The sequence below is a fragment of the Lissotriton vulgaris genome, chromosome 6, assembly GCF_964263255.1.
Source record: "Lissotriton vulgaris chromosome 6, aLisVul1.2, whole genome shotgun sequence".
NCBI classification, from domain to species: domain Eukaryota; kingdom Metazoa; phylum Chordata; class Amphibia; order Caudata; family Salamandridae; genus Lissotriton; species Lissotriton vulgaris.
In genome coordinates, this window is record NC_141694.1 from 514,002,978 (window position 1) to 514,017,934 (window position 14,957).

The 14,957-nt window shown below is 41.7% G+C and overlaps 1 protein-coding gene across 7 annotated transcripts in view; it reads left to right on the forward strand.

Moving 5' to 3' along the window:
- MYO6 (myosin VI) overlaps positions 1-14,957 on the forward strand; it is a 924,144-nt gene that overhangs the window by 872,218 nt on the left and 36,969 nt on the right. For all 7 annotated transcript variants that reach the window (XM_086926522.1, XM_086926523.1, XM_086926525.1 and 4 more), the window contains 2 exons: positions 9,845-9,948; positions 10,865-10,996. In XM_086926522.1, the coding sequence (XP_086782648.1) occupies positions 9,845-9,948; positions 10,865-10,996 (236 nt within the window). The remainder of the gene's footprint in view (positions 1-9,844; positions 9,949-10,864; positions 10,997-14,957) is intronic.

Sequence of the window (14,957 nt, forward strand, 5' to 3'; positions counted from 1 at the left end):
CCCTGTGTTGTAACCTCCACCTCACCCCTGTCTTTTACTCTTTTTTCGATATTTTTTGCATGGCCCAGCTACCACACCTGGTTTCCAAGCTGTTTGCTTGTTCCCCATTGTGTGCCATCTTCCCATTTAATTTTTTTTATGTAATGTTCTCAAATGACAATTCCCCATCTTGAAACACTAAACTAAGAATACAAAATATAATACTATATGAGTTGCAGCAGCAGCCATTTTTTCTTTTTTTACCAAAGTCATCAAAAGCAAGCATTGACAAAGCCAGTAGCTAGGCAACAGCCTTTCAAAGGCGAGCCCTGTTAGCTTTGCCAATACTTTAGTTTTGGGTCACTAATCATCAGTTATTCAAAATATATTACTGTAGGTATTTGTTTGCAAGGCCAGTTCGAGGTTACTGGAAATGTTATCACTCATCTATTTATATTTCTCCTTTTTAGGCTATAATGACTGCAGCCTGCACTACTGTGTTTTTTTTCCCTTATTAATCTTGGTAAATCTAAAATCTTGAAATATGGCTGCTGCGCACTGTCATATCCTTGCAGGCCTGTAATTCTCTAACCCTCTTGACATCCGATTACATTCTGCTTTTTTCTTTCCACTTCTACCTAGTGTTCTGTTGGTTATCACTCTGTAGAAGTCCACTGGTTGTATCATCTAAAAGACATGGTGGTGCCACTGCTAGGCTTTACTTTTAAGTTATTTGTGTTTGTTCCATCTCTTTGGGGTGGTTAAACACCTCAGTAACGGGTACTGCCTATCATGTCTCTCTTGGACTACTGTCAGTGATAACGGAAGGAAGAGCAGGATCAAATCGAATTTTCCTGAGTTCTCCAGTCCCGACCCGATGGCCAATGATGGGACAGTGTTCCCTATTGTAGGAGGTGTGGGGCAGCACTAAATGGTGCCATTTCCAAAAGTTAACTGTTGCTATGGCTTTGGGTTCTGACACCACTCTGTTTGCCTTGGCATGCTTCTGCTCTCATAGGCAAGATCCATGAAAGGATCGCCTAGTGCACCGTGAGTCAGATGGGGGATCATCCACTTTGAGATAAATGCAGGTGTGTGAGAGGAGGGGCAAATGCTTAATTGTGCAGATATTTGTAATAATCTAATCAATATTCCTGCTCATTTTGAAAGCCATCAGGAGGATGGCTTCATCTTCGGTTAACCTTCCACAAAGCTGAATAGATACCACTCGATGATCTTCAAAAGCATCTGTCCTGTTGTACTCTTGCATCCATGGAGCCATGAAGAATGCTACTTCTGATGGAAGACTATCTAATTACAATAATATCGAATCAGGCGACATCACTGATTAGCTGTCTCAGTTAACCTTGGGGGCAAGCGCCTTGTGTGCTAACTTGTCACAGTTAACCTTGGGGGCAAGCGCCTTGTGTGCTAACTTGTCACAGTTAACCTTGGGGGCAAGCTTTGGTGTGGTTTCTTCCCAGCCACCAGAACCCATTAAAAACGATGTACTCTCTACTGACATCTTCCTGCCTGGTTCTGCCTGCGACAGATGGATTCGTTGAGACAGCATCACCCCTGTGTTCTTTGGAAGGACAGGACCGCTTCCCTGTCAGCTGGGTACCAACAGAAGTCTGTGAATGGACCTTGAACCATCTCTCTGTTTTTTGTGTCCTTCTTCCCAAAGTGACAAACGTGAATCTGTTGACATGTGTCGATGCTACGCTTCTGTGAGCGCAGAGGATCGGGGATTTTTCTACTGCTGCCTGGCACGTGTCTTGGTGGGGTTGTGCCTGGGCATCAAGCACATTCTTTAAACCCGTTGTTCCCTTCCTGTGATCCCGAAAGCACTGACCAATCGATCGCCTGCTGTGACTGCTGCTTGACAATCACAGGCCTTGCCTGCGCCGCCAGTCTGCGCACTCAGAGCTCATCATTTCCATAAACACAGACAGCATTTTAATTTGCAGAGCGCCTTCAGGGTAAAGCCCTCTCCTGTATTTCAGCAAACAATCAAGATACAGAGTCTGCACGTCTCGTATGAATCCTCAAAAGGCTCATTTCCAAGTATTTTAGTTCCTGGAATGCTTGAAAGCAGTTTGATACTAAAATGGAAATTCAAGATGTTAAACGATGCGCTTTATTTATTTATTCAAACCCTATCGACATACCCTGTCTTGAAATGTGTAATTGAACTACGCTCGGCAGCTGTGTTATTGGTATATAATTGATTATTTTTGGGGGGAATAATGCAGCTTCTCAGAATCAAGCCCTGATCGCAAAGAACCAACAACAAGTGATTCAGAGCTGCGTGCATTAAAGTTGTTACATTGCAGCGTTTTGCCTAAGAATCCTGCCAAGAGCAAGGCAGTGTGACAAAGGGAAACACACCGGTGCTCCTAGCTGCGGTCATTACATTGAGATTACAAATAAATGGAGAGAAGAGATATCGTATCGATGCTGCAGTTTAAAAAGATTTGCAATCTAACAGATCCAAGAGTTTTCAAAATGCACCTGCTTTGTAGATAAAGCGATTCGCATTGTTTGAAAAGGCTACTTAAAGTCATCCCAGTTAGGCTATTTGCCAAATTATGTTGCATGAGGTTGTTTTGGCCGCTTTACGTTCATGTTGAGTGTTTAGCTGGTCTGCTCGCCTCTGTCGAAAGCAGTGGAACTGAACTGATGGTATTCTCACGGTCACGGAGAGGCCATTACCTCTAATGTCATGAACGAAAATGAAATGTGCGTGTTAATGGAATGGAAAAGCTAGAGTTAGCCATTCAATTGGATTAATGCTTATAGGGATTACCTCTCAAAGTAGGGATTTTACATTGGGTGCGATGATCCGCACTGGCCAGAGTTTAGCTAAGTGGATAGAAGCAATTGCTGTTTAAGGAAGCGGTCTTCATTTGCAAATTAGCTGTTTGCAAAGGGGATTATGAATTGGAAGTGAGCTGCCAAGCAATACTAAATTTGCCTAAACCGATGATGTCCCAGTTCATTGCGTTTCTACATCCACTTTGGATGTGTGCATTGGCACAGTACTGAATGTGCGTGTAAATATACCAGAATAACATTTCTGGACTCTTGTCGTGTCCTCTATTTGGAGACGTCGATATACAACATGCTGTGTTATTCCTGTTAACGCTGAGTGGAAATGACCCGTTACAGTGACGAATCAACAATTGGCGAACTGCCCTTGACTTCAAATCAGACAGTTTTTGTTTCAAACGTTCTTTATAAGGAAACACTCCAAGATAATATTCAGACCCCTATTTGCCTTGACTCTGGGGTAACCACTCTTGAAGGGCTGCTTCTTAAGTTCGAATGACATTGTTCTCCTTGTACCAGCGGCCATTTTTTTGGTTTTTTTTTTTAGCCATGCTCCTCCTTTAACAAATTCTATAACTATGTTGTGAAGGTGGTTTCAGAGAATTCGACATTTCATTTGTCTCCACAAGCAGCTCTAATGTTTTGTTGCCTAGAGATAGTACATTAAAAGTGCTTAAATAATTTATTTCACGAACTTCAACAGAATCTGTCACACTCTGTCTCTCTAGCATTTGGCCATTTTGTGCAAAAGTAAAGTGGCAGATTGCTCTTTTTGAGCCCCAATGAACAAGGTAAAGAGTAGCTGCTTTAACACAATTCTGCATTTGTAATGCAGTATACAACTGTTGGAAATAAAGCACAAGACATTGTGGGTCTTAATATATATTTCGGATCGTAGAACTAAAAACAGTCATATATTGTTTAGGGCCTCACTACTCACTACTGAGAGCTAATGATACAAACTTTTAGGTGACTTGTGTTTAAACAATTATACTTAATATTAACGTTTCTGGTGTTTTTTTGATATTCAGGTAAAAATAAACCATTTTGAAAGTAGTCAGTAAGTGTCCCTTCAACTCACTCCATGCATGATAGTAGGCAAAGTGCCAGCGTAGATTGTTGTTTTCATGTGAAATGTTCATGTACATGAAGGAGGATAGGTGGTAGTTTTCATCACACTTCTTTAAAGGCACCAAAGAACAAAAGACAAGAAAACCACTTGCATGCCTCATACAAACCCTACCCTCATTAGTACACACTATTTACTCAGTGGTATAACTAAACATGACAAGACAACCCGCCCACACTCCGCCCCCGCCTTCACCCCGAAGAACATGATGAAGGGACCCTGAGTCTTCTATATTGTTCAAGCATTGATTGGCCTATGGCTGAAAGGGTCTCCGTGAGTGTTGGGGACCCTCTAGTGGGCTCATGACCCACCTGTGCTGCAGGGGCTTCATGATCCTTATTTAGGCCCCTGCATTTACATAGTCAGTCATTTCACCAACCTTTCCCAGAAAGACTCCTCTCCCTTACGGCTCACTCCACAATTACGACCATAGTAATTAGGCCATCAGTCTGCACTCGCTCTCACTATCTTTACCCTCCTCATCTTTTGCATTTCACTCAGTGAAGGTAAGCACATAAGATGCAGTAAATTGTTTTTAACTTGTTCAGCCTCCAGCACTATCTAACCTTTTAATTGTCTGATTTGTATGAGGGTTTTCTATGATCCAGCTTTCTTATGTGCACCCGCATTGGAAAGTAGTGCAGCTTCCAATTCCAGCCTCTTGGGTGTTGGCTGTACCTGCTGTGAACATAGGAGTTGTTGGTGAAATTGTTTTCATTAGGGTGGAACCTCCACCATACATCTATCAGTGCTAGGTTTTTTGCAACCTCCAGAAGGGACTTTGAGGAACAGTGAGGTCTCAAGGTATGGATTGAATATTGGCCACTTATGGTATAAAGGTATTATCTTGAATCCTTTGTGTATCAATTCATCCTTGGACAGCAGTGAATCTACCCTAGTTGTCTCTGTGCACTCTTTGTAGCTGTAGGTCTTATGTCCGAGTGTTACTTGCTAGAAGCCCCGTCTCCAAGATATATGGGCAGTTTGGGATGCCGCACAACAGTGTTCCTTATTCCCCATCGGGACCTAACTGCACCTCTTTTGCCTTATTGGGGATAGATAAATATAACTTGGGATTACTGCACAGGGTGGGCACATCGACCCTCAGGACACGTGCTACAAAGCATAAAAAGCACCCCACACAAGAAGCTGCTCATTCTTGGGATACTTGAGGACCCGATAGACCAAATTCATTAGGGTTGTCTGTTTTGTCCCCTGGTGACATATTCTATCCAACAGGTAGGCTCTTGTGGGGCCTCTTGACCTAACCCCAAAAATGTGGATCTTGAACTGGAGGCTGGCTGGTACTTTACTGCTTCCTTGACTACTACTGTATCCTCTCTTTTTGAGCAGTATTAGCTTTAGGTGCTTGCATGTGCCATTACGGCCAGCTCCGGTAATTGCCTGACTTGGGGTTTTCCTAGCAGCGGTACCCAACAATCTTGACACTCGCTGTGTGCACTTTATAAGCACCCAAGCCTTCAGCCTCTTACAAGGTGATTCTATGGTTCAGATTCCCTGTGGAGACTGGATCCAGGGATCTGCCTGTCCTCCCATGAGGGAAGAACTTGAAAGAGCTTTGCCGGAAAGTGTTGCTACTCATATTATGGCTTTTCACTCCATCTGCCAGGGGAAGGATGATCCACCAGGACTAGTTCTTGTTCCAGAAAGAACTTTGAACTGCCAATTGGCTAGCATATTTATAAACTTGCTCAGCAGGACTGGTCAAAGCATCTATTCCATAATAGCTGACTTAGAGATGTATGCCAAATGCATACAAGCATTTACAAACTCATATCGAGTAAATTTAACTCTTAATATGAGTTCCTGACCCAGAAATAGGAAAACAATGTCAATGATATTCCCACCTCACACCAAACAACAGTTACAATTTAAGTACACTTTATCCAAAGTGTAGAAATCAGTTTACATTCTACAAGTTTATGCTTTAGTAGGAAACTGGACCTTTCTTCTTGGATTCTCATTTGAATTATAATGCATGAGTAGGTCACATCCAAGTTAATCAAGACCCCATCTGCAATAGTGCTACATGTGTGCAGATGCCAGGCTGAGTCAGACAACATTCTTCCTCTCTCACCCTTCACATGCATGTGAACATGTAGTCATGTGTAACTTGCCCAGAGACTCTTATCCCAGCTACACAATTGTAGATTTTATTTTAAACACATGCACTGGAAGTTACATGTCCAGTCCATTGCAAGGGAGAGCATAAGTGAGTGAGACACTATTTGAGAAGCTTAATCAGAGCAGAGGTCCGAAACCACAAAATAATCTTTTATGGGTTAACAATTCCTTCATTAACGGGCATAGTACGGCATGGCAGGTATATAGTGGTACAGGGACGAATTATATAGATGGAATACGCAGAAATTGGACATCATGGCCAATAGATGACATTTTGTGGAGCAGACTCATATCTTGGCATGGCTGATATATACATCATAGCATGACTGGCTTATGAGGCATCATTGGCACATCATGACATATCTGGCATGTGGAGGAATGGACATGTCATGACATTGCTAAAATAGCGAGAGTCATTCATCATGGCATGGCTGACGTATGAGGAAATTATGACTCCATTACCCAGAGTGCATAGAAGGAAAATACACACAATACCATGGCTGGCATGCGGGGAATCATGTGCATCATGTTATGGATAGCATATGTAAGAATTGTCACATATCATGGAATGACATGGCTGGGTGCATGATCACAATGAATTCCATTTGATAAGGAACCTAAGCTCATGGCTATGAGTAGTGCTAAAAAATTAAAATAAATTGACATCGTATGACAAAATAGAAGATGAAAAACTGACATTGGAAACAAATGTGTGTATCTACACAAAGGGAACATTTGGTGTGTGGAGACAGAAGACTATCTTTCAATACAATGGCGAGCTGTTAATCAGCATCAAAAGTTTTATTTTAATTAAAATGGATATCAGGCATTAACTAACTATAAAAATATTTTCACAACGCAAACATTATTTGGACAAAATGCATTGACAAAATATTGCAAGCTGATATGTAAGTGATAATTCGGATTGACCTGGGATGATTATTGCTGCTGTAATGTTGTATCATTATTTTGTATTTCACAGACACCACTGGTTTGCTTGTGTGACGTCACAACTCTTATTATCTTATATGGGGCATTTTATGATCTGTGGAAAGCTATGACACCTACTTGTTATTGCACTGTCTGTAAAGTCAGTGTAACTAAGCTCTCTCTAATGCAGAGATCTTCAAACTTTTTGATGCCGAGACCCCCTTGTAAAACATTTTTAGGCTTAAGGACCCCCTTCCAACAAAAGTTTCTAGAAACTGGTACTCCTAATCATCAACAACTATCGACAACCATAAATGCGCCTGTTAGACCATCCATCATTCATCCACCCACACTTTCACACATCCATCCATCCATCCATCCTTCATCCATCCACCCTTTCATCTTTCCATCCATACATCCATCCTTCATCCATCCACCCTTTCATCCATCCTTTACCCATCCACCCTTCCATCCATCCATCCTTCAATCATTCATCCACCCACCTTTTCACACATCCATCCATCATTCATCCATGCAACCTTTTATCCATCCATACATCCATCCTTCATCCATCCACCCTTTAATCCTTCAATCCATACATCCATCCTTCATCCATCCACCCTTTCATCCATACATCCATCCTTCATCCATCCACCCTTTCACCCTTCCATCCATACATCCATCCTTCATCCATCCACCCTTTCATCCTTCCATCCATACATCCATCCTTCATCCATCCACCCTTTCATCCATACATCCATCCTTCACCCATCTACTGTTTCAACCTTCCTTCCATCCATCCATCATCCATCCACCCTACATCCATCCACCCTTTCATCCATCCACCCTTTCATCCATCCATCCACTCTTTCATCCATCCATCCACTCATCATTCATCCACCCACCTTTTCACATATCCATCCATCCATCCTTCAGCCATCCACCCTTTCATCCTTACATCCATTCATTCATCCTTCATCCATCCACCCTTTTATCCATCCATTCACCCATCATTCATCCACCCACCTTTTCACACATCCATCCATCATGATCCATGCAACCTTTTATCCATCCATACATCCATCCTTCATCCATCCACCCTTTCATCCATTCATCCACCCACCTTTTCTGTGCCTCTCTCATGGGGGGGAGCGGAGGTGGGTCAGTATCTCTCTGCGTCTTCTTCCTTCTTCTTCTCTCATGGGAGGGCATCTCTGTGCCTCCCTGCTGGGGGCGGGGAGCAGACAGGGTGTTACTTCATCTCACCTGAAAAACAGACTCTCTGGCACATTTCTCCTGCACAGGCGCCAGGTATGAGGGTTCGTGCTTTGTGCTTTACCGGCATGACCCACAGCTCCAGGCGTGCAACGTCCATTGAACTCAAAGGGCTACAGCCTCCTCCCCTGCCCCCCATCCCTTCCACTCCTTGTGTATGTGAGCCGGGCTTAAACACCTTCAGGGACACACACAAAGCTGCACCCCAGTACTTCCCAGGTCTTTAAAAGACCTTTTACTTGTTAATGAGGCTTTGTTGTTTTTCACACCTCGGTGTGAATTAGGCCTTTGCTGTGAGCACCCTCAATCAGCCCGATGCCACTAAGGCAAACTGACAATCTGCGACCCCCTTCCCAGGCCTCCACGACCCCCCTGGGGGTCGAGCTCCACAGATTGAAGACCCCTGCTCTAATCCAAGGGATATATCTTCTAAAGTGCCCAACAAAAATGAATATGTCCGTCTGTAACGCAACCAGTGCTCACGTAAAGCGCTCTGATACCTTGCGGTCAAGTTCACACTACATAAAACTCTAGGAAAAAAATCATGAAAGACTTGTATTTTTTTCTTTGCAAGTAGATTATTGACTATAATATGAAAGTTGATCTACTGAAAAGGCAGAAAATAGAAAAATGAAGGGGGTGAAGTGCTAATATTATGGAAGATTTGTTAAATTATATAAGTGGATCATTTAAAATGTTGCCAATTTCCTTTTGAAATTGCACTAGAAATGCACAGTTTGGACTGATTTTGTTGGATTCTTAAACATAAGCCCTCTTCAGAACGGCCTATAAAACCTTTGACTGCTTTCCTTTTTCTTTGAAGAAGTGAGTTCTAAAACACATTGTTCGATCTCATTTTCCCCAGAATGCTTTCCTAGGCAATAACTACTCCATGACCTGTTTGTACAGGCTGGCCTAGCTTACTATAGTTTCTAGCTTTTTTACATTATGGCCACAGTATTACCCACACCTCTTGACCTTTTGCCCATCTTGCTCACTCTCCATTTGTGAGGGGCTGAAGCCCTAGCAGTTTATTTTCATTTGGTAAAAAAAATAAAACTAAGCCAGAAATGTCTACAAGTTCTACTAATGGCTAATTATGTCAACATTGTTTACTCCTGAGCTGAATGCCGACGTCTCTGGTTCCCTCAATTGTTGCAATGAAAAGTAGAAATTCTCATTAAAAACCTGTTAAGGTTTAAATTTGATTTTGTGAGCTTTGTGAAGTTCATATGTAAATCAAGGTTTCTGCTAAGTGTATCTGTTGTACTTTGCTGACAAGTAAAGCTGGTGACGAGAAAGTTCATTTGAGAATTTATTCCGTGAATGATCAATTTGTAACTAAAATAGGCAGACTTGATGACGTAAGAACACTACAGCAATTGTTTGGTTGAGAGTACCCTTTGCACTTTGTATTATTGCCAGTGCCAATCTAAAACATTTCTGGCTGCAAAAAGAAAGACTCCATGGTTGTGTTAATATATTTTTTAATTGTTAATTAATAAAATGTGTTTCTAACTATGATACTTTATTATTTTTAACAATTATCTGTAGGGGTGCCCATGTTCAAGCTACCAAGACAGTTTCAGTCACAAAGAAGCACGATTTGAGCAAGTGGAAATATGCAGAACTACGTGATGCAATCAATACTTCATGCGGTGAGTTATGATTGGACATTCGAAGTGAAAAACATGGTTATTCATAAGTTTTTTAGCTTTGAAAGCCAGTTACACCTGGCAGTCTTCAAAGTGTTTACTTAAGATGATCTGACGTCTTAAGCCATGTACTTTTCCATTCCTTGTGTTATTATTTAACATAGTTCAGGTTTTATTTAATGTTCAATTAGCAAAATCTTTTCATGCGGTTCTCTCATCTGTTTTCAAAATCTAAACGGTACAGCTGTGAACTTTGTGTGCCTTGGACAAAGATAACTTAGTCCAATATATTAAGAAGCCTCTGTCCTGTATTTGACACTGACTTGAATGGTAAAGCTGAAAAATGTAAGTTTTTGGCTTCCCGTTGCTGTAGACTTGATAGTGCTCCTTAAAAAGATCATTATTACATATTTGCGCCATCTGGTTCTTCATCGATGAGCTTCCAATAACAAAGAGACAGTGCTAAAAATTTGAAGGGATATGGCCCCATTTTTTTTGACCATTGATAGTGATAGTTACTGTAAGATAGTTTGCACTTTCAAAGTTGTCTTGTGCTCATCAGGATAAAGAAATATCTAAGATTGTGATCTGTCCAATAAATACCAACGCTAACATTAAGAGAAGTTCTCCTTTGGTCATACTTTTTGAAGATCTATCCAAGTTCTTCCAAGAAAAAAATCACTGCAAGTTTTCAAACGTATTCAATACATAGGTACTTGTATGCCATACGCCTTTTTTGTTCGCAGTCCTGTGTCCCTTGATGCTTCAAGCCCCAGCACAGTCTTTTAAGGATAGAACCTAACAGCTTTGATCAAAACACATTGTGAAGAATGTCAGAGTGATATTTCTTAGTCCTTAAAATCCGACTGCAATGATGTTATAACTGTTGTATTTCACTTACTCCTGTTTTGTTCACTAGATCTTGAGTTGCTTGCAGCATGCAGAGAGGAATTCCACAGGCGTCTGAAGGTCTATCATGCATGGAAATCCAGGAACAAGAAACGCAACACAGAGACAGAGCAGCGTGCACCTAAATCTGTTACTGATTATGGTAAGAGCCAAAGGTTGCATTGATAAAAAAGATACTTTTTTTTAACTGACCACCATTGTCTTCCTCAGCAGTGACTAAAAGTCAAGCTTGTTGTGTATTCAGCATATGAATGTAGTACAACGCATTTCCATAATGCCTCAAGCAAACCTCTTACACTATTAAAAAGATGTACCTCTTATTACGGCACTGTTTAAAGCAAAATATATTCTAAAATTGTTATTGCCAAATCGTTGGAAAAACCGGCTTGTCTAAGGCTGCTTTCATTTCTTAAAGCCATGAAAGTGAAGGAGAGCAGTGTAGGTATTTCATCAGTGAGGTATATAGTGAAGAATAACTATACAGCTTCCATATATCCCGTTTCTTTGTTCCATATATTTTGTTTCTTTGTTTAACTATTCAAAGATACCAGACTAGTGTGTACCTATTGGACACATTTTCAGCAGTGAGATAAACATGTTACGCTGTTTAGGAGGCCACAGCGCTAACTATGGCAGCCAGCAGCAGTTTAAGGTTGCAGTGGGTTTTCTTGCCACTGACATGACTTTGAAATGAAGTGCCTTTCTTAATCTTGCCATCTTTTGTACCCTTTGATCACGAAAAAGAACCTTGATTCTTCTTCATTCAGCCATTTCTCTTTTGCAGCGAGCAAAAATATTCAAAATCACTGATGGAGGAAACAAAGTATGGTCGAGGATGGCACTGCATTTTATGTTTTCATCGTCAAATTGTGAGTGGGTGGGCGGTAAGCATAGTGGTTTCCCATCAGTTAGCTAGGGTGTGGGGGGTTCAGAAGCAAGTGCGAATGTTCAGGAGAGGACCAACATGTTAGACTGGATGTCAAATATACCTCCATTTAGTGGCTCAGCTTTTTATCATAAAGAACTTGATTGGAAACAACAGAAACAACCCTGTTTTTCAGAAAACTATTTGAAATGTCTGGTGTTGTCTAAGATGCTATATGAACCTGGATAACCAAATCCAGATTTGTTAGAGTCTCAGAAATTGTAGTAGATTACTTAGGTAATGGGAAATTACAGTCGTTTTTTAGCCCTTTCCCGTTTGCAACATTTTGGTCCCATGCCACTTTAGGTGTAGGACAGGAAGTTACTTCATTGTCTGTTAAAAGAGAGCTTTGAGTGCCTGTTACTCTGCACCCAGGCTTGCAGCAAAAATGTATCACACTTTCGATATGTGCACTTCTGCACTTTTTCTTTTTTCTGCCTTATGGTCTGGATCAACCCTGCTTCATTCAGTGACTTCCTATGTTGTACTCTGGCCCCGTTTTTCTATGTGACTATTTATCTAGTTTCTCACCATCCCATCTCTCTCTATTCTGATATCTTAGTTTACTTATTCAGTGACACTATGTCTTTAAGATACCTGTGCTGCTCCACCCACCATTTATGACATCTGACCTGCATACCCTCCGCATCTCTTATTTGTTAAACAGGCATCTGATGAATGCTTGCACTTTCTGCTGCCATTGGTGCAAAGTTCTCTTGTATTGCCTGGCTGAATGAGGGTCCAACTGTCTTACCATAGATGTATGATTTAATAGCCAGGAAAAGGAAGTAGGAGGTGAGTACAGGCCTTCAGGCGTGGTTCCAAGACCCACTCCACAAGCAAGGTAGAGAGGCACATTACCTAGTAACCGTTCTGTTTCCAGGTCGCCCTCTGTGTCTGTATGCAAGTGTCTCTAGTTATCCCTGGAACGGTGAATACTCCATGCTTGCCCAGTACTAGATGACAAGGCAGCATGTTTAGCTGCATCCAGTGGTTTAGGTCCATGGAAGAGGTGTCAAGTGCCCAGATGATAAGTTGGCTTCATAGATCAAATCATCTATTGCTACAGAAACTCTGTTGAACTGGCAGGCAAAGTCCAATTTCAGTGGGCACTGAGACACCAAACCAATTTTGCCAGCTTTTCCGGTAGGTGCCTCTATTATAATCCTTGTCTGTAAAGGCACACTCATTATCAAACTCATTTTGCGGTTGATCATCATTCCCTTTTGGTATAGGGGTCATTTTTGAAGAGGAAATCTATTGAGTTAGTTTTTAGCAATTCTAATCACGACGTTCAGAAGAATCTGCCTCCCTCAGTAGACAGAACCAGTCTTCCTTACAAAGCAGCAAAGGCTATCAGAGGCACCGACTGAAGCCCTATCCGCCTGTCAGGGCAGCCAACAGCAGTATACATGTTGAAAAGTCACTCTGACCCTGGTTGGTTACTAAGCTAAGGAGTGCATGCTGCCCCACTATGCTCCCTGTTTATCTAAATCTTAGAGGGACTGCCTTTGCACCAGATTACTTGGTGCAGTTCCATGACAAGGTATCCTAGCTTTTCAGGGGCGGCGACCTGCATGGTGGACAAGTTGGACTCGTCAGATCAGTTTGATGATGCTCAGCAGGATTTGGAGCATCTGACCTACCTTCTGATCAGCGCACAGGCTTTGCTTAGATTTTGTCTTTCATCTTTAGTATTGTCTCCCCCTCAAGCTCAGAGTGACTTTCACATCTCTTTTGCTCAGCTTCTGCAGAACATGGTGTTGATATGTATCTCTTAATGATGGGAAAGCGCCTGCAAACCGGGAGAATTGATATCTGCGTACTGTAACATACGTACATTCTTGATTAACGTTCTCTCCCTTTGCCTAGAGCAAAAATTGTACTATTGTCCCAAGTTGTGCAAAACTGTACTTCTGATACCTTGTGCACATCCTTCATGGTTTTTGGTTGGCCATTTCGGCCAAAATGTGTTGCCATCTTATTTACCTCAGCCACGTGAACTGCCAGTTGTCTAAAGCACAACAGCTTCTCTGTTTCTCCTCTAAAACTACTACTGTGTGAGCTTCCCACAGCTGCATGCCACACTTCATAAATACATATCCAGACTTAATAATTTGGTATAAAGTATTGGCCACCTACAGTTTATGACTTTTTAAGCGTTAGATGTCTGGTGCACCTTTTGTTACTACATGTAGAATGTTTCAGGGGCTTATTTCGATCTCGTCCTCATGCTTTTACTAGGTGTTTAACCTCTTCGAGGCTCATGACAAGCTGAGCTTGTCATAACGGCAGTGCAATGCACACGCTGGGCTAATTCCCCTCGTGTGCGGGTTGTTCCATTAAGTGGGCAGAGTCATGGCGAGCTCAGCTCGTCATGAGTACGGTGGTGCCGTGCACGCCCCTCCTCCGCCCGTGCCGCGGGGGAATTAGCCCCGCGGCGAAGGGGTTAGTATACAACTCCACCGGCGAGGGAGTGCTTTCTTTGCAGTGCATTGCTATAGTAGGAGCATCATATTTTTGGCAAGAAACTATTCGGCTTCTTTTCCTTTTACACCCAACACACAGCCTATTTGAAGTAGAGTCTAAAAAAGCATTAAGTCCCACTCTTAAAAAACATATATTTGTTGTGTATAAAATAGAAGACAAAAGATCCACCACTATTTAATTTAAAAATGAGATCTGACTAGCAATACAGTGGGCATAGATTTCTTCATCAAACTCTAAGTAGATATTATGTTTATTTTCCTGTCCTAGCATTTGATTTAGAAAGGGGCTCTCTGAGATGAGGTAGTTGTCAGAATTATTATGGCTTCAACAAAACCTTTCAGTATGGTTTTTAATGTGTTTCAGGATTTCTAAATATTTCACTAATGCGATATTGTTACATTGTTGTTGGTAGTAAGGTATTGTTACGTTCCTCACTCCTGTTCATGCTAGTATACATTTCAGAGCCACTAAAGAAAATAATTTTCTCAGTGATGCATTCGAAATTTGGACTTCTTCGTTTTTATTAGTTCATTGGTTTGCTGTCCGCTTTTAGTTATGTAAGGCTTGGTTTTGCCCGTGCTGTTGCATTAAATGCTCACAAAACCTTCAATTATTTTCAGTTAGCGCCATTGTGATATTTCTAGGTCTTTCAGGAGACTGCTAGTCTTTGGGGAGGCGTGAAGCCTTT